This window comes from Diadema antillarum, unplaced genomic scaffold, assembly GCF_040938485.1.
Source record: "Diadema antillarum isolate AM-2024a unplaced genomic scaffold, OU_Dant_1.0 scf00000122, whole genome shotgun sequence".
Lineage (NCBI taxonomy): Eukaryota > Metazoa > Echinodermata > Echinoidea > Diadematoida > Diadematidae > Diadema > Diadema antillarum.
Window position 1 is genome coordinate 1534313 of NW_027271011.1, and position 18855 is coordinate 1553167.

The following is an 18855-nucleotide window of genomic DNA, read 5'->3' on the forward strand; positions in this document are numbered from 1 at the left end:
TTCACCTTATACAGCAAAGGTGTGCAAGGAACATTCACTTACATCTCCACAAAACAGTAATTATCAACTTACTATATATAGGTTAGATTCATCGTTCGACGAGTAACACATGGGAATCAGAAGAATTAAATGCGTCTAATTTCAGAAATGTGTAATCAATTGATGATCAAAACTATTCGACAAAATATTAAAAAAAAGAAATTTCACCACTGAATGAATTCTTTTGAATTAATGCCTATTCATACTAATGTTACACACGTTTTGTATTCCATCATTATTCAATGAAAATCCGAAGAATGCGGCTCGTTGCCATGACCACGGAAATCTTACAAGTAACTGGAGGAGGTTGATCCCATAGTTACGAACACTGCCCGCACCAAACAGAACGGGGGCGCTGTTCGCTGGTGGCTTCATTGTGTACGTACTCGACTCTTGCTTCATGTCATGGTTTACGCAATCTCGCGCAGAACCATAAGCATGTCGATACAGCGAAGTCGTGGGATGTATCGTTGACGTCATGAGAATGCTAATGAGCTCCCTAAAAGGTTAAGCTCTAAGAATACAGACCCTGTCACATCATGGCGTTCTTGTCATGAAGTCCTTACGGCGACTTTTGAGAGAATTCTTGACTGGTCAAAACATTACCAAAAAAAAAAAAAATACCGCGTGATTCAAAAAGATTTCGCACGGGTTATCGTGCAAGCACCATACGTAGCCTGGACATTTCAAATTGTTTTGGCGCTGGATTGGGGATAATGATATCCCACATTGAAGAAATGTCTTCAAAGATGTGGTAGTCAGCACGCTAGGCCTATTTTGCACTTCAACACAGAAATTAATTAATAGAACGCTGCATTTTGTGTACACATCATATTTGTGTTGTGTTATCGCCGGGAAAACTTCAATTCAGAACGAGATAGTGTGACACGAGCCCTCTGTTTTGTTGTTGTTTTTATCAAAGTGTGCTTGTGACGTCACCTCATCTCGCTTCTACTAATGAGAAGTCCGTGGTGTTGTTAATACTCGGCAGTTAACTGCCAAGCGGACGCATGAGGGCGTGGTTACACCTTGACAACGGCTTTCCCGAAGTTGGAACCAGAGAAGAGTTCCATGAAGGCCTTAGGCATGTTTTCGAAGCCCTGGGTCACGTGCTCCTTATACTTGATCTTCCCCTGTCACAAAGATGAATACAAAGAGAAAGATTGAAATAAGGATAGATAAATGAAAGTCTAGAAAGACGGCTGAAAAAATAGGTAGGATAAATGATGCATTCAAAAAAATGATAAGTAATCTTTCTATAGTTCAGTTCAGTCTAATAATTTTCATTCTCATTCTTCTTCCAACAAAACATAACACAGAATAAATCAGGAATTATATCATAAACACATATACATTAGAAACAAGATAAAATACATCAGAAAAAAGTTTTGTAAGAAGGAACTATAGTGGTACGTAAAAGGTGCCAGTTCCCCTCTACTTTCATCGTTATTATCACGAACCCTGAGTGTGCAGCAGATTATAAGCAATAATTTTGGTTTTGCTAACATGGCTGAAGGGAACAATGCTCACACTAAAACAGCATCATTTCATTTCACGTGACCACCTTTTTTTACTACTACTACGGTGTACTACTACTACTACTACTACTGCTACTACTACCACATACTACTACTGCTTCTACCCATAACATGATAGTAATGCTAATGATACTGACAATGATTATATAATAGTCATCATCATCATCATAATTATGCTCAATATCGTTATCATAATTATACTATGCCTATTGCAATTAAAACTAGAAATGTCGCTATGGCGACTGGTATGCCTCCGCCATAATGCATGATTCTCCTAATAGGTCTATAGTACATGTGGACAATGTGTGATTACATTTTCACAAAATTGGCAAAATATTAAAATGACATGTTTGTCACAAATGTATTGAATGTTTACCTTCCTTGACCTATGTTTAATTGGATGAATAGGAGAGCATGTATTTGGGGATTTAAGAACTTTAACTTGACATTGACCATTTCATAAGTTTATGCACTGAGTAATTTTCAAGGTATGGAGAAAAAGCGCAATTTCTGTATTGAACAGTAAATTGTTATCATTTTCATCTGGCCTTTGATTTATAAGAGAATCACTGTCAGGCAGAACATACATAAATTCAGCATGTACTAGGTTTCAAGATAACTTGAGCCACTTCCGAGATATGGAGAAAGAAGTAAGTTCAGCACTTTCACTTGATCTTTGACCTGTTGACCTTTGACGTTCTTGGCAACAAAAAAAAATCCCAGAGAATCTCTATTGGGTTACACATGCATACATCGAGTTAAAAAAAAATCCTGCTGGCATTGCATAAATATAAGGAAAATAGTAAAATTTTGAAGTATTGCCCTTGACCTTTGACCCCTGACCTTTGACCCCATGAACCCTAAATTCCCTAGATAACCACTGCCAGTCAGTAGATGCATATATACTATGTTCCATGAAGATACCTTGAACAATTTCCAAGATACAGAGAAAAAAGTGAAATTTTAACATTTTGCTTGACCTTTTGACCTTTGACCTTTTGACCTCATGACCCCTAACTTTCACCAGAGAATCTTAATTGGGTAGTACATGTATACACTAAGTTTCAAGAAAATATCTTCAGGCATTGCATAGATATGGGGGAAATAGTACAATTTTAAGCATTTGACCTTGACCTTTTGACCTTTGACCTCAAGCATGTGCACCCAAAAGTTGATAGGCACAACTTCACCCCCTAATACACATACATGCCAAGTTTCATTAGGATACCTCAAAAGGTTTTGGTAGTTACCCTGTCCACAAAATTCATTACGGACGGACGGAAGGACGGACGGACGGAAGGACGGACGGACGGACGGACGGAAAGACGGACGGACGGACGGACGGACGGACGGACGGACAACCCGAAAACATAATGCCTCCGGCACCACTTCGTGGCGGAGGCATAAAAATCATGAAAATGATAACCGACGATTATCATAATCATCACCATCGTCATCATCACCACCGCCATCATCATCATCATGATCATCGCCATTGATATCGTCTCATCAATGGTGATCATAGGCTAGTAAAGTGTCCTCTGGACCTACCTCCTTGACCCACTCGATCAGGGCCTGAAGGGCCTCGTCGTAGCGGTCGTAGTGGTCAAAGATCAGGAATCCAGTGATGGTAAGTCTGCTCTTATTGATGGCGAGTTGGAGGGAAGTAGCTATGGATGATGAGAACAACATAAGAGGCGGATGAATGTTGGTGATTTAAGCCCAAATTTTCAGCACGCTCCGATATTATCATAATACATGTAATCTATATTGTAACCGTGCATCACAAAAGCAACGAAAGGTCGCACGCGCTGATTTCGTGTGAGGACTGAAAATAGGTGTAATGGATCAGTCTAGCCAGTCTTGAGTTTTACATAGTTTCTGAAAGATCAATTCTTTGTTTACATAATGTTAAAGTTTGGGACACTTTTTTGTCCACAATAATGTGATTAGTTATGACTTTTCCCCCTTTTCATAAAAAAAAAACCCGACTGTGCATGATGTTTATTTTTAACCGTAATATAACTTTAGAACCAATGATGCTGCTGCTTTTAAAGTTGATACGTGTATTAATCATTGACAGAATGTGTTAATCAAGTATGATCAATTTCACCTTAATCTGATAATCTCCTTATCGTTGTTGCTCTGGTAATTTATATTCTTATTGTTTTTTGTCCCATTGATCGCACAGCCAGTACGACTTAGTTGCTTGAATAACCCTGTACTTCAGTGCCCCTTCTCTCAGTTCACATTTTAGAAAGTTTGTGGGTTTTTTTTCTTACAATATTCAGATGGGTAAGAAGGATTCATTTGAATTGACTAATGTATAATTTTGAAGCTTAAAATCTGCTCTTTCAGAATCAGCTTTTAACTAAAAATCCATGTCTGACGACCACTTTTGTTGTTTTGCAATGCAGGAATACAATTTCAATTATAGTCTTCTTTATCCAGGGTAGCCTCTTTAGTGTTTTCACTTCTCTACAGGAGGGCTCTACCATTATCATTACCCTGGCGGTGCCAGGTACCAAATTATACATCTGGGCAGATAGGCCGGGACATCGTAGGTAAAAACATATTGACCAAAGAAGTATTAAGCACGTAGGCTACTGGATTTAACGGAAGTCATCTCGATTGACATGGGGTAAGATTTCATTTCTTCTCCATTCTGATTTGTTCTTCTTTTTTTAACTGTGTGGTGTATGGGAAACATTATTCTTCAGCTATACAAAATTTCGTGAGGTTTGCAAAACGGGTATACGACCTTTAAGCCCATCCCCCCCCCCCCCCCTGTGATTAGTCTCTTAATTTTAATCTATGACACTCCTTTAGAATCCTAAAACTCTGCAAACGAACCTTTCGGGGGAGCAGCGGAGTTGTAGGCGCTGATGGAGCCACACACACAAACCCGTCCTCGGACGTTCATGTTGTAGATAACAGAACTGGAAAACTCTCCTCCTACCTGTATAAAGAAAGCGTCATGAATTGTATGTAAGTAAGCAAAACACGAAACCAGGGAGGTGTTACAGAGATGGAGTGGCAACTCTTCTTAATTCATGCAAACACATGTTTGGGTTCAAGGCGTTACAATGGGATGTCTAGCATTCCACTTCGCTTTGAAGTCATGCTCGGCACCGCTCTAGTTGCAAGACGAAGTTCGGAGACGAAGAACCCATTTCTTCTTTCGTTGAATTACAAGCTTTATTTCACCGTAAAATTTTGAATGAAATACTCGAATTGATTTAGAATAGTTGAGGGAAGAATTCAATATTATAAACATGTATTTCTAGTTTCTTCGCAATGCGCAAATCGAAATGAAATGAAAATTAGACCCTCTTTAAAACCTAATATTTTTGTAAAATGCGCATATTTCCGCATGTTAGTTTTCTATCTTTTAATCTGGTATATTTTGATCTTTCAAATAATGTACTCCGCTAAAGCGTGTTCCAGCGTGCTTTTAAACTATTTGCTGTTAAAATTGTCAGTTTTACATTGCATTTTGATTCGCTGCTCCAATTCAAGGTACACAAATTCATTGTTGCCATCACATTGAAAGAGAGAGCGAATTGCAGTAGGGGCAAGTATTTCTAGATGTGAGAGCGCTAGTTCCGATTATTGATGCTCTCTTTTGTCAAAGCACATGGGTAATACCTGTAGTTGAATGCATAACTTCTCGGCGGTGCCGCGCATGACTTCAAAGGAGAGCAGTAGTTGTCCCTCCTTCTCTAGCACCTCCCTGATGAAACCTATCAGCGGCTATCAACTCGCAATCGACTGAGGACAGCTAGGGTACTAAAGAAACATTTTATTTGTCCTCGGGAGGAGCGTAACGACAGTTTTACATGGGTTTGTGTGTGTGTGTGTGTGTGTGTGTGTGTGTGTGTGTGTGTTCGTGCGTGTGTGAGGATGTTTCTGCGTGTTTGTGAGTGCGTAGAATTAGGGGTCCACATCTTTTCATACAGGCCTACGTTAGGTTTAGGTGGTTTTTCTTTTTTTCGGGTCAAACATTGTTAGTTGTGTTTGAAGACTGGATGATATCAATTATTACTATTGTGTTTTATTGGATCTTGTTTTGCGCACCTTGTTTTGATGAATGTATACATTCATAGCAGCAAAAACATTAACTTGTTTTGTCCTCTTGAATAAGAATATATGCGGCACACTTCTACTTCAACATACCTTACTAATTGCCTCTTATTTCCATCTTTGTTGTTGTTGTTGGTCTGTCCATTTCTCTTCTCTCTCCCTTCCCCCTTTCTGTCTCTCGTAGGCTTAAATTTACCTATTTCCCCCTTCTTATCACCTTAATTCGAATTACTTTAAAACGAGGAATGTTCGCGTGCATTTCAATTTCGTGAAATTAAAGTGCACTCGCAAAAGTTATTGTCTACACAAGTGCATTGAATACCACAAGCAGTTCGCGAAAATTTCATGCCGCGAACATATGGTACATTATTTCATATATCACATGTGTTATACACTAATTTGACCCGCATATACCTGCAAAGACTCAGAACCCAAAGTCCAGAATCATTACACAGTAATAGTTTCTGTAAGATAGAAATGGTGTGATATTCAAGCCCCAATGGACAGTGATGGATCTGAGCATAGTTGCCTACAGCCACGTGGAAATCATGCAGAATGGTAGAGTGCATGCTGACTGAAATCTGCACCGTCATCATATTACAGTGTGCACATTTATATAGAAAAAAGTCACAGTTATGAAGTCGTTCAAAGTTCAGCCAGTCGCATATTATCAGCATAATTATATTATAATGCGAGAGCGATTTGAAAAGTCGCTGAGTCACGGTGGACCGTAGGACCAACGGACGCCTACGCACTTCCTGAACGAATTATCAACGTACATTTTTTTTGTATGCCCAAGCAAAGGACGCGCACGAACCAATCAAAGCCGGGGGCTAAAGTCCAGCGATTTATTATAATGCGAGTGAATTTGGCGTTGGACTTGCTGTGACCGTGAAGGGTATTTACCCACATTAACATAAAATCTGTCAATACCCTGTATTATCACCGTATTTACATGGTCACAAGGGACTTTGCCTTAAAAAACACAAAATCCGAATTTTAAAGGCGCGATGTGCGTTCATGAAAATCAGGCCTGCTGCTTTATAGCAGCAAAAAGTCTATTTCTATTTTTAAAAAAATAATAGATTCGCGAATTTCATTAATCAATCACATGCTCTTCGTTTAATTTCTGTGATGCATTTTAAGGGTCGTGTTTTCCATTCATTTGATTCTAGAGCGAAAAAATCAGTGACACATATTATCACCCGTGTTAACTACAACCCATTGTACTGAGAGTGTAGACGATAGATGTGAATTCAAGATTGCAACAAAACTTTCCGCAAAATTAACTGAGCCCTGAGAATTACAGAAGAGTGTATTTGTGATGATGACGAAGAAAATCGTAAAATTCATAGCGTTAACAACGGAAGTATTTAATAATAAATTTCAGGATGCTATAATCAGTGGAAATTTGTGTGAAGCAGTTTATTCATCGAAACGGCAGAGAAACAACATTTGAACTTCTTCTGTACCGTCTTGTTCTCCTGTCTCATAATTAAAATCATCATAAGCATCATAAAGAGAAAAAAAACGTTTAAAAGTATATTCATCACACAGCAATGTTTTGCAGTTAGTTGTCTTCATCTGGAAGTTCTCATTCAGCAATATTCTTTGTATGTCTTTGTGTGTGTGTGTGTTTTTTTTTTTTTTTTTTTGGGGGGGAGGGTGAGGCAAGTTACACCAAGATATATTATGTAAGAGCATGAACGTTTGATACTCACGTTGTCATAGTAACAATCGACCCCCTTTGGAGCGGCTTCTTTGATAGCCTTGTCCAAGTCTTTGATGGTCTTGTAGTTGAGGGCGATGTCATACCCTAGATCCTTCAGGTACTTCAGTTTTGCTTCAGAACCTGCGAAGCCGATGACTTTACAGCCCTTTGAAATGAGAAAATCGAAGACAGTTTTAGATTGCAGAATAAAAAAATTAATATCAGGTGTATTTTCGGCGGAGTTGGTTAAACAGGTAAAGGTCATGGCTCGAATGTCCATAGTCGACTCGTATAGCTCCTACAGCTGAAACAGTCGAATTGGAGAGTTATCATTTATGAAAATGGAGGATTAGAGGTAATATTTCACCATTCCGTTGACATTGTTGAAGTTCCGAAAATCATTTAGATCGGATCGATCTGTTCATCAACAGCTGCTAATATTTATATTCAGCTTGCTGTTATGCTCTGAGATTTAAGACAACGGTGTTGCCATAAGATTTTCATATCATAGCCAATCATCATCGCACGGGAAAACTGATGCAGCGCCCTGACAGCTGCTGTGAAGCTCTAACGGAAATGAAGTCAAGAAACGTTCCTTTCACCAGTCTCGTTCTTTACCTTGATCTTGGCGATCTGACCGACTACTGCTCCCACTGCTCCGGCCGCACCACTGACCACCACCGTCTCTCCAGGCTGTGGCTTGCAGATGTCCAGGAAAGCCAAATAGGCGGTCTTCCTGTTTTGAGATATTTGAAGTGAAAGTGGAGACCGAGAAGATTCTTGACTAACAAGTAATCAAACACACTATAAAATAAAAATATGTCGTAAATTAAATTGTAAATCTACAAACAAAACAAAATGAAGACCTTTATGCCATTTCAATATATATTCTGTATAATTGTTATATGTGTCTCATAATGATGTCACTTGATTTGTTTTTGTCTTTGTTTTTTTTTTTCGGGGACAAATACAAGCTGTGCTTTGATTTCAATTGTCACCCCCACTTTAGTTCTTTTGATTCCAAGTTTTGCAAGTGATGTTATCAGTACATATATCATTGTTTAAATCATTTCTTGTACAAAAAAAAAATGAACAAAATATTATTGTATAGAAATGATTTAAATAATCATTGTAACTTAGTTATGTTTATTTCATACTTTTGTAAACTCAAAGTGGAATAAAAATACAAATCAATCAATCATTCACTTACCCTGGCATTCCCAGAGTACCAAGAGCCAGCGACTTTGGCCAGTCGGGATCCGGGTAGTCAGCCACAATTGTGACGTCACTCCCTTTGGCAATAGACCCGGATGTCCAACCCGTCTGGGCCTGGACGATGGAACCCTCGGGGACCTTTGGATCTTTGCTCTTGACAACCCTGTAGGTGGGACGAGAGCAAACATGCAGTCAGACTAGGAGACGGTGAAATTTGACTGGTATCTGACTTACGTGAGTGATTCTTTCCGTCATTTTCCCCTTTTTTTTTCGCCATTATTGCTGCGGTGACAAGCGCAAGATTTGAGAATCCATCATCTCTAAATTGGCAACCGAGGAACGGGGGATAGTCACCACTTCTGAGACTCAAAAGGCAATGTCAACAGTGTTATTATTAAACCACTCAGAGTAGACAATCGTCTTGTCCATGTTCATGTCTTTTTATTCTCCATGTCCATAAACCATCTCATTTGCGAAGTATAAGCTGTACATGTTTTACTCTGTCCGTCAGCTCAGTCATCTCTACACTCTGGACTCCACGGAAGATCAACTAGATAGCTGAAAATGGGCTATCCAGCCATCTTCTCAGGTAGACAATGAACAAACAATCAATCAAACAAACAAACAAACAAACAAAATAACGCTTCTATATTATTTGTATCTTTCTGTATGTACACTTTCTTTCTCATCTATACCGTAATAGGCCTATTTCAATTCGCGTTGATTTCATGAAGATCAAAATGATATAGTATATTATGTGCATGGATATCATTTTTTGCAGGTGCGCATCTTATCACTATATAAAATTTATTGATATGAATTATGGTTGTTTGATATCTATATCATGTAGACTTACAATCTGCTTGTTTGTAGTTAGTTTATATCCGGATATAGGCCTAATTTTCACTTGCTTGTATAATTTATTGTTACTTGTGATAAGTTTGTTTTCTTTTTGATGGGGAAAATAAATAAATAAGAATAATGAAATGAAATTATATGAAATGTGTCCAACCTATCGATGCATCTTGCATTCATTTATCAGTCTGCCGAGCTCGCTCATCTCTATCTAAAATAGAAAATATCTGGATATCTTACTGGCTGATAGCTTTGAAATCACCACACCGACATCTTACCACGCACATCACGTGATCTTGCTGACAATTTCTTCTGAAATTGCGTGCAAATCCCATACAGTGTGCCTGACTTATTTCTTTATACAGCGTGAATGAACCAATGAGATATCAAGATACCTCCTATACAATCAATGGCCTAACTTCTCATGCCAATTCCTGTATTCGGCATTTTTATTTTTGCCTATCAATTCATCTATTCCTGGCTTGAAATTTCCTCGACTGCTACATCGAACATTAAAGATGAATCCACTATAGATGCAGATAAAGAAAACCATTTTACACAATGTTTTGAGGAATTTTTATACTGCAAGCCGCCTGTTTCTAATATTTCCCATTCAAAAATGGCATCAGGACCTGAACATTTCCAATAATGAATTTCTTTTGTCTTATCAGAACGTGAAGCATTCCCATTGGTAATTTGTGTTGTCTTTTGCACCTGTATTTTAATCAAGCTTCAGTGATCAAAATGACCGCAAATATATAAATAGCCATTTTTGGTATACCTGAAACATTAGCTTGTCATTAGTTAACCAGTCAGTAAATTATATGGATAAACGATTTTACAAAGTTGTCACATTGCTCAATATCAAGCATTCTTAAATCATTAATGTCCGTCTCCGAATGGTTACGGGAATATTATTAAGAAACGATGGTATTCTGCGGCGGAAAACTTACTTGGCAACCTGTTCTCCAACCATTACATCGTCCACTTTGATTGGCCAGACCCTTCGAAAGAGAAAGAAGGGTTGGGGATGAGATACGAAAGGAGGATAGAAATATAGGGGCGACGATTTCATACGCTTTGCTATAAAATGACATCTTTACTCTTAACCAGAGTTGTTACTTCTCAACACCATTATGCCGAAAAGAAACTTGATTTTTTTAATGAAAAGGGCAACTAAAAGCCAAAACAGTCTGAATGTTTAACACACATAATGATTCTTTCAAGCAGTTGAAAGAGATACTTCCCAAAATGTTGAATGTTAGGAAGCATAATTATTGATAGATTACAATTTGGCAAACACATTAATACACACATTTTTAGTTATTCAAACACAATGTCAGGGAAACATGTGCCATCTTCTTTCTCGTGCTTGATATTATTTCCTAAACACAATATTGAAATGCCTAAAGAAATAGTAATATCATATCATACACGTTTTGAAATAATTTTAGAGTGGACCATGGATAAGTAAAATGCTGTCACTTTAACACGTTTCATTCGTAATTCAATTCGATTTATATCTTACTTCTCATATCATATCGACGCTACAGCGAGAATAACAGCACAATTTTTTTTTACCTTGTCAGAAAGATTGACAATATTCATATACAATATAGTAATCATTCATTCATTCCTTCACATACTCTTTTTCCATTTTCAGCATAAACGTTAAAAATGTTACAGAAATTGAATATATCAGTCATATTGTACAACATACTTAGATTAAATCAAATATAATGATAATTGGTAGAAATGCACGACTGTTGCCTAAACATTACTAACCTCATGTAAGGGTCCACGGAAAGGTAAAGAGCCTCTAGTTGCACCTCTGGAATACAAACGTAGGATTAACATAAGAAATGTATGTATGGCAAACTAAAATTAGCATGCTGCATTACTGGTTACATGTATGTATAAGTGTGCAAGATAATTATACAAATGCCACCATTCTGAAATCTTTAAATACAAGGCGTATTTAAGTAATGTAGTAAACTACAAGTATATAGATATGTATTCATTAGAACATACTATACACATACGCAGAATAACTTGTCATATACTATACATTATGAAGGCGCTTAAACCATTTGAAAATGATGAATTAAGTGCCTATTGAAAGCAAGCTCTTCATATATATGAAGGGTTCAATTCAATTCAATTCAATTTCAATTCGATTATAGTTTATTTCCAATCAACGAAAATCAAAAGATAGTACAAAGTATACATGACATGAATAATATTGTTCAAACATTTGCAAAAGATTCATAAGGGATCCGAGATAAATAACAACATATATTTACATGTATATATATATATATATTATATATGTATATACCATAATTAGGAGGAACAATTATGTATACATTATATACTTTGTGACCATGCGGAAAATAGATTCGATTATGGAAAATAGTGATCCACTAAAAAGCAAAGCTTGTGGGACGTGGATCGCTAGATAAATAATGAGTAAATAAAATATTATTCGAGGGTTTATTTTATATCTATTATATTTGATATATGCATATGCATATACATATATACATAGGAAGAGTTTGTTTTCAAAAACCGGTAAGTCCATTTTTGAAGATTTTGAAGTACGATCTCTGTCATGAAGTACAAAATAATATCTTTTAAATGATATATTGATCAATACATATAAAGGTTTGTTTTTAAGTTATGGTTAAAAGAAGCAAATTTTTTCTTATTATTCTCTTTATTTTTCTTGACCTTTAATCGCAAATACCTCCATTTGCCAAATATGAACTTATCGGTTTTTGCAAACAAACTCTTCATATGTGTATATGGATATGCATACATAGGATATGTATAAATACAACAGAAACCAATTCATGCTGCCATCACCCACAATATTCCGGCACACCTGATGTTGGTGATGACAGCATAAACTTTGTTTCTTTTTTTTTATTGTTGATATTACTGCACCAACACGTGGACTACTTACTCAATATATTTATGTATACATTTGAAAATTTAAGGTTTTAACACACACATAATAGACTTTATCTTCTTTGGTATCTTGATATGAATTATTTTTTATTAAGTTTTACAATGCTCACTGTAGATTTTCCTGCAGAAATATTACACTCATGCAGTCACTCCGATGTGAACTGTTTATGAAATCCTAAGAATAAATAAAACTGACTTGATTTCTATTCCTGATCCAAAATGTCAGTACTTTGTAGATTACAGGGGGAGGGGGGAAGGTATTAGCCCATGTTGGGGCGGTTCGCTTTATTCAATATCTTATATGAATATAACTACGTTACGTTTGGAGTAGCACATAATATCCAGTCGTTTGAATTTTATGTACTTTAATCTGGTCAATCACACAACAGAAATATGAAAACCCATGTCATATTTACGCAACGGTGATTTGCATGCAAATTGGATTGTGTATTAGATAAATCGCTATATAGATAAATCATGCAAGCATGTTAATATGAAAGTTTATACGTGACTTATTGTCGACTTTTATAGTCATTATCAACGCAGGGGACAAAGACCCAGTTTATATGGCTGATACTAGGATGATAGTAGGACAATGCCATTATTTTGATGATGACCTCTGCCATGTCTTTGAATTAAATATCCATTGCAACCCAGGATCATAATATACAGCTCCTTCTCATTCAGGTATGAAGTAAGGAATTAGAGAAAGTAGATAATTTTGTTGTTAAAAAGCATCAATACATTGTTCCATCCATTTATTCGTATATTCCTCCAAAACTTTATCTCTTCTTTTCCCTGATAAGATTTTGACGTATGTCCGAAAATGCGCATTGCGCAGTTAACGATAAGCATAAACTTGATTAGAAAGGAAAATCGCAAGAGGTTGGTAATATTTGAAACACTGCGTTTTAAGTGGCATTGCTATACTAATAATATTGGTGACACATTTTGACTATCATCAAAATATAAACATAACGTAAGCCAACATAAAACGTTATCGGATGAGGATGGTACAACTGCACATAGTGCACATAGTGCAATAGTTCAAGACTGACTATATTAGGAATTTATATTACTCACCTACTAATGGATAAACAAAATCACCCAGCTCGCAACTTTTTTTTTAGTATTAAAAACAAAAGACGACTAAAAAACAGTTTTTTATAAGGATATAACGATGTCTTATGACCTCAGAACGCACAAATATATTTCACATTGACCTCACAAGATTTTGAGTTGCTGAACCATAAGCTTATATAAATGTACTTTAATCGAATCAATGCATATTCAGTTTCAGATGATTTTCAGATAATATCGCGTTAACTAACGAGATTATCGATACAGCTGTATACGTGAGGAATATAGGAACACGTCTTACCACCATCCTTTAGGGCCGGCAGGTGGTAGGACTCCACCCGAAAATTGGATCCAGTCACATTCCCTTCGAACGCCTTGGCGAGAACGATCCTCCTAGCTTTGCCAGACATCTCTTCTTTCTGATGATGGGTGGTTGTGTGTTACTGGTGATGCTGATGACCCAAAAGTGTGATTCCTTCAGAAAGCAACAGGTTTTTATATATCCCTCGTCAACGGGCACCACTCCTTGATTGGCCGAGCTTGCTACTCGTAAATGTGCATTGGTCCGAGATAACTTGAGGCAGTAATCGTGACTCTAAAAACGCAGTGTCAAAGAAATGACACACAATAGAAAGCGCACAGTGTGACGTCAGACTGCTATCCATTCCGCGGCGTACACGTCGACAATAATTGGTCAAACCACCTTCAGAATGGAGTCGCACACTCTCTGATAATGTATAGACATACTGCACATACACGTGAGGCACCAAGTAGTTAGGCAGTTTAATCAAATCCCGAGTGAGACAGCATATCTGCAGTTTATTAATTTTCATTTTATCTGCTTCCCCATAATTCAATTTAACTCCATTTCAATTCAATTTATTCAGATTTTTTATTTTTTTTTGTATTAAACATATCTTACAAATGAAATACAGTTGGTTTACTTTGTTTGGAAAAATAATAAGGTGTACTATCAATATATTCGACCATAACCTCATATCTTACGAGTATGATTAGTTCAACGGGCATGGCAGTTTCACAATCATGACATATTCATGGGGGGGGGGGGGGGCACTATTAATGAGGATAGGAGGGAAGATGCCCTTTAACTATAGGAAGAATGAAGACTTTAGCTAACATGACTTAAAACTTATCACTACTCGTTGTCACATATGCCTTATGATTAACTGCACATGCGGGTAGACTGACACAGTTGTAACTCCACTGAAAACATGGAGAATAAAAGTTACAACATTTTGGCACTAAAATGCATACTATTATATGACTGTCCACGCATGGTGTCGTCATTAAAAAAAAAATCTCGGTAGTGATAGATTAATTTAGGACAGCAGTTTATACGCTTGTAATATGACGTTTGACAGCCTCTATAAGTCTGATAATATCGTCAAAATGGCACATTCTGCAGAAATATTCAAGGCATGACTAGTCATGAAAGAACAATTTCGAGCCTATATATTCGCACGTAGATGACCACAAATGGCGTTAAAACACACCCGAGTCACTCCATACAGTAATAGCCAACTAGTGGGAGATTCGGAAGATGTCGGGCAATGGACCTATAGGTTGATATACCAGGCACGTAGTAAACAATGACATTGCACTCGCAGACATCTTGAACTTTGAGATCGAAAATATGCATTGGGTGATCCCCTTTTGAGCGTTTATAGAAGGTCAAGGCATTAAGAGATATTGTAAGAACAAACAGCATTTTTGGCAGAATCATTTATTGACATATATCCCACTTTTATTCGCCATCCTCGAGTCTAACTAAGCAACTAAGATCTTCCTGTCTTTCATAAATGCTTTTATGCAAAGACATTTGCGACATTATAACAATTGTAATGCCTTTGAATACTCTACAAGGAGAAAGGTCGATATTGTCAAACTGCATTCATGGCATTGGTAAAAGCTGAACCATTACACACAATATTAAACATTATATGATTATAATATATAATATACATTGTATGGCAACATAACTATATATTGTTATATAAAATATGTATTCATGTAATCAACATACGTGTTTATGCGCAATCATGAAAATAGTGTCATCTTATGTATTCATGTACAACAGTTATGACAGTATAATAGGATTCTTTAAATAACGGATCAATCCAACACAAATATAGGTAAACTAGGAAATTATAATTTCCTTGAATGTGAGCTCAAACATAATGCAGGGCTCGACACTAACTTTATTTTTCGGTGGCCCGATGGGCCACCAAAATCATCAATTTCCAATTTTTGGTGGCCCGAGAGAAAAATTTGGTGGCCCGAAAAAAAAAGAACATTGATAAAAGTCCATTTTTTTTTTGATAAGTCGCACACTCACTGCATGCATTTATGCATTTCCGGCGCAAAAAGTTACGAATTTATTGACGCACTTTTCAAAAAATTTTGGTGGCCCAAGGTGGGCCACCAAATTTGCCCTTTTCTGAAATTTGGTGGCCCGACTTTCATTTTTGGTGGCCCCGGGCCACCGGGCCACCGTTAGTGTCGAGCCCTGCATAATGTGAAGCAAAATACAAAGCATGTATATCTGTATATCACGCAATCCCATTGATGATCAATATTTGAAAGAAAATTTCATAGCGCTAAGTGGATCGTATATACGAAGATATAATTGATGGAGTCGTTTTGTTTTCCAAAATAAAAACTTCATATGCAATTGGAATAAAAACACTCGGAGAGAGCAGACCTCCACCAAGCAGCTAATTTGATCCATTACATGCTGAAAATCGTCCAGTTTCCCATTCAAGGCAGCCTTTGGCATCGCGGTGAGCAGAGCACACGCTTTTACTTTAGAGAGCGTGTATGCACACTCTTATGATTGGCGCAATCAAAGTGACAAAATAAAATCAAACATCATAGGTAAAGTAAAACAAAGCGCCTGTATCAGAAATACATTTTCAACTTTTTTCGTGTCACAGTTTCTGTTGCGACAAAAAGTACACCTGCTTACAGCATCGTTGAAAACCCAATCTGTGGTAGGGCATATGGATTGAACGATTTAGTTTTATTACTCCTCCGATATTCCTCACTGCTAACACTCATATTCATATACTTATACACATACTCACACTTCACGCTCGTACTCATACTCATGCTCACACTCACACTCACGCTCATACTCATAATCAAACTCACACTCACACTTATACTCAAACTCATGCTCACACTCATGCTCATACTCATACTCATACTCACATACTCATACTCATACTCATACTCATACTCACACTCACACTCATACTCATACTCACACTCACACTCACACTCATACTCATACTCATAATCATAATCGTCGCGCAATTTTAATCACAATCATAATCATAATCACAATCGTAATCATAATCTTGATTTTAATCATAATCATGATCATAATCACAGAAAATGATTAACATTTATTTTTTGATAGCTGCCCGAGACATGTGAGTGAGAGATCCAGTGGCGCCGTTTCAAGAGGAGCCAAAATTGATATACCAGGCACGTAGCAGACGATGACTTTGCACTTGCAGTCGTGTGTTGACACGTGACAGAACAAAAATACGAACTGGGTGATCCCCTACGTGCGCATCATTCGATTGCGCATGTCAGAGATACTTTAGGAAAATGCATTACGTGGCAAGATCAGTGTCCCGTTGTATATCCTCCTAGTTCATTCGACCTGATTACAACATTTTGAAATAGTTAAAACGTTAACAAATCACCGGCAGAGGAAATACATGTTCAGCATGATCGATATCAAAGAAGTATCTTTTTTTAATTCATTTCAATTCAATTCAGTTTAGCTAAACACAGTTATACTTTTTTTTTCATAAAAAAAATACGTGATACAAAGTATTCATAGTATATGCAGTATCAATTTATATTGTTAAACAATTCATAAGAAGTACAAGTCATAAAGTATAATACAAAATAAACAATATATGTATGTACGGTGAGTATAAACGATAAAACACTTTATACACCTGGCAATCGAAAAAATGAATAAATAGGGATGAAAATGAGAGATTCTCTGCTGTAAGATGGGAGTCATAAAAAAAATACCCACACGAATATGGCATATATTATGAAATATATACCGGTGGAGCATGTGATGATGATCTTTATCAACACATGTCATTAACAGTATTTTTTTAAATTACAATAAAAATAAGCAAACTTTGGATAACTGAACATAACAATTTGTATGGCATGACCCTGTGAACAATATCTCTGTAAGTTCTGTTGGGAAATAGAAAATAAATGGGCTGTAGGAAATCGCTTGCTGTAAATATATAGGCAGACCCTACATATTTGTTCAAGATTATGTGACAGTTTTTGATCCCGTTCGTGCTCAGACAATCCCAATTTAGATACTGTTCATCTATACTGTGAGCTAGAGGGGGAGAGAAAGATATGAATAGTGATTACATGCAATAATCCTGTAGATTTGTAGCTGGTTTAGTGATTGGTATTAAAACAAATCTCCAATAGAGAAGAAAAGTATTCATGTCATGATAAGACTACTGCTGGTATTAGATTCAAATATTGCTAGATAACTTTGTTAATTCACTTGACTTGGTGTTGTCTTTTTCTTGAAGTAATGAATGCAAAAATAAAATACAATGAATCTATCGATCAATAATTGCAAGAGAAAGTAAAATGGCTCGCTTTGGTCAGAATTAATGGTGCCTTCCTTGCACTAACAGTAATACTATATGAGGAATAGCTTAATGGCTGTTGCGGTATATAGTAATACCTATATATCATTGGTATATTGTAAGTTTATAAGAGTAGAGGTGGTAAAAGCAAGAAGCAGTAACGCTGGATGGATACAATTCTGAGCTTCACAAGGACATGACAAATTCCAACTAAATTGTATTTCTCACATTTAAAATGTATGCAAAGATTAATACCCCTCTACTGATTAGGGAGCGAATATGACTTGAAACAAGAATAGTTTCCTATGTGCGGTGTACCAAAATATGGAACATTATATTTTGTCAGTGAGCCAAGACCCAAATCTAATAGGGATTTGTTGCAGAATTGGAGCGGGAGATTTTTGTTGTTGCTGTTGGGTTTTTTTTTTTTTTTTTTTGTTAGCCCGCAATGCGTTGTGCACATGCGCAGGTGCAAGGACAGAACCAGAACCCTGGGAAATACACGCCGCTTCGCATCGACACGATCATGCAGATTAATAATGGTAGGTGAATATAAGTGCTGTAGCATGGGAAAGAGAGCATGCGTTGGTGGGTGGGTTTAGTGGTAGAGAGAGAGAGGAGAAAAAATGATATGCAGCTACCACAGCAAACAATGAGTCGGCACTTACAGCGATATTGACATTTATGAATATAC

The 18855-nt window shown here is 36.8% G+C and overlaps 1 protein-coding gene across 1 annotated transcript; it reads right to left on the minus strand.

The window, feature by feature from the left end:
* Positions 1 to 883: 883 nt before the first annotated feature.
* LOC139720113 (prostaglandin reductase 1-like) lies at positions 884 to 14065 on the minus strand. Its single transcript, XM_071631483.1, has 9 exons — positions 13793 to 14065; positions 11227 to 11272; positions 10395 to 10445; positions 8582 to 8749; positions 7990 to 8107; positions 7382 to 7537; positions 4431 to 4536; positions 3129 to 3247; positions 884 to 1172 (listed from the first exon to the last, which is right to left on the minus strand). Exons 1-9 carry the CDS (start codon positions 13899 to 13901, stop codon positions 1062 to 1064), a joined length of 984 nt encoding a protein of 327 aa, XP_071487584.1. The 5' UTR covers positions 13902 to 14065; the 3' UTR covers positions 884 to 1061.
* Positions 14066 to 18855: the final 4790 nt, after the last annotated feature.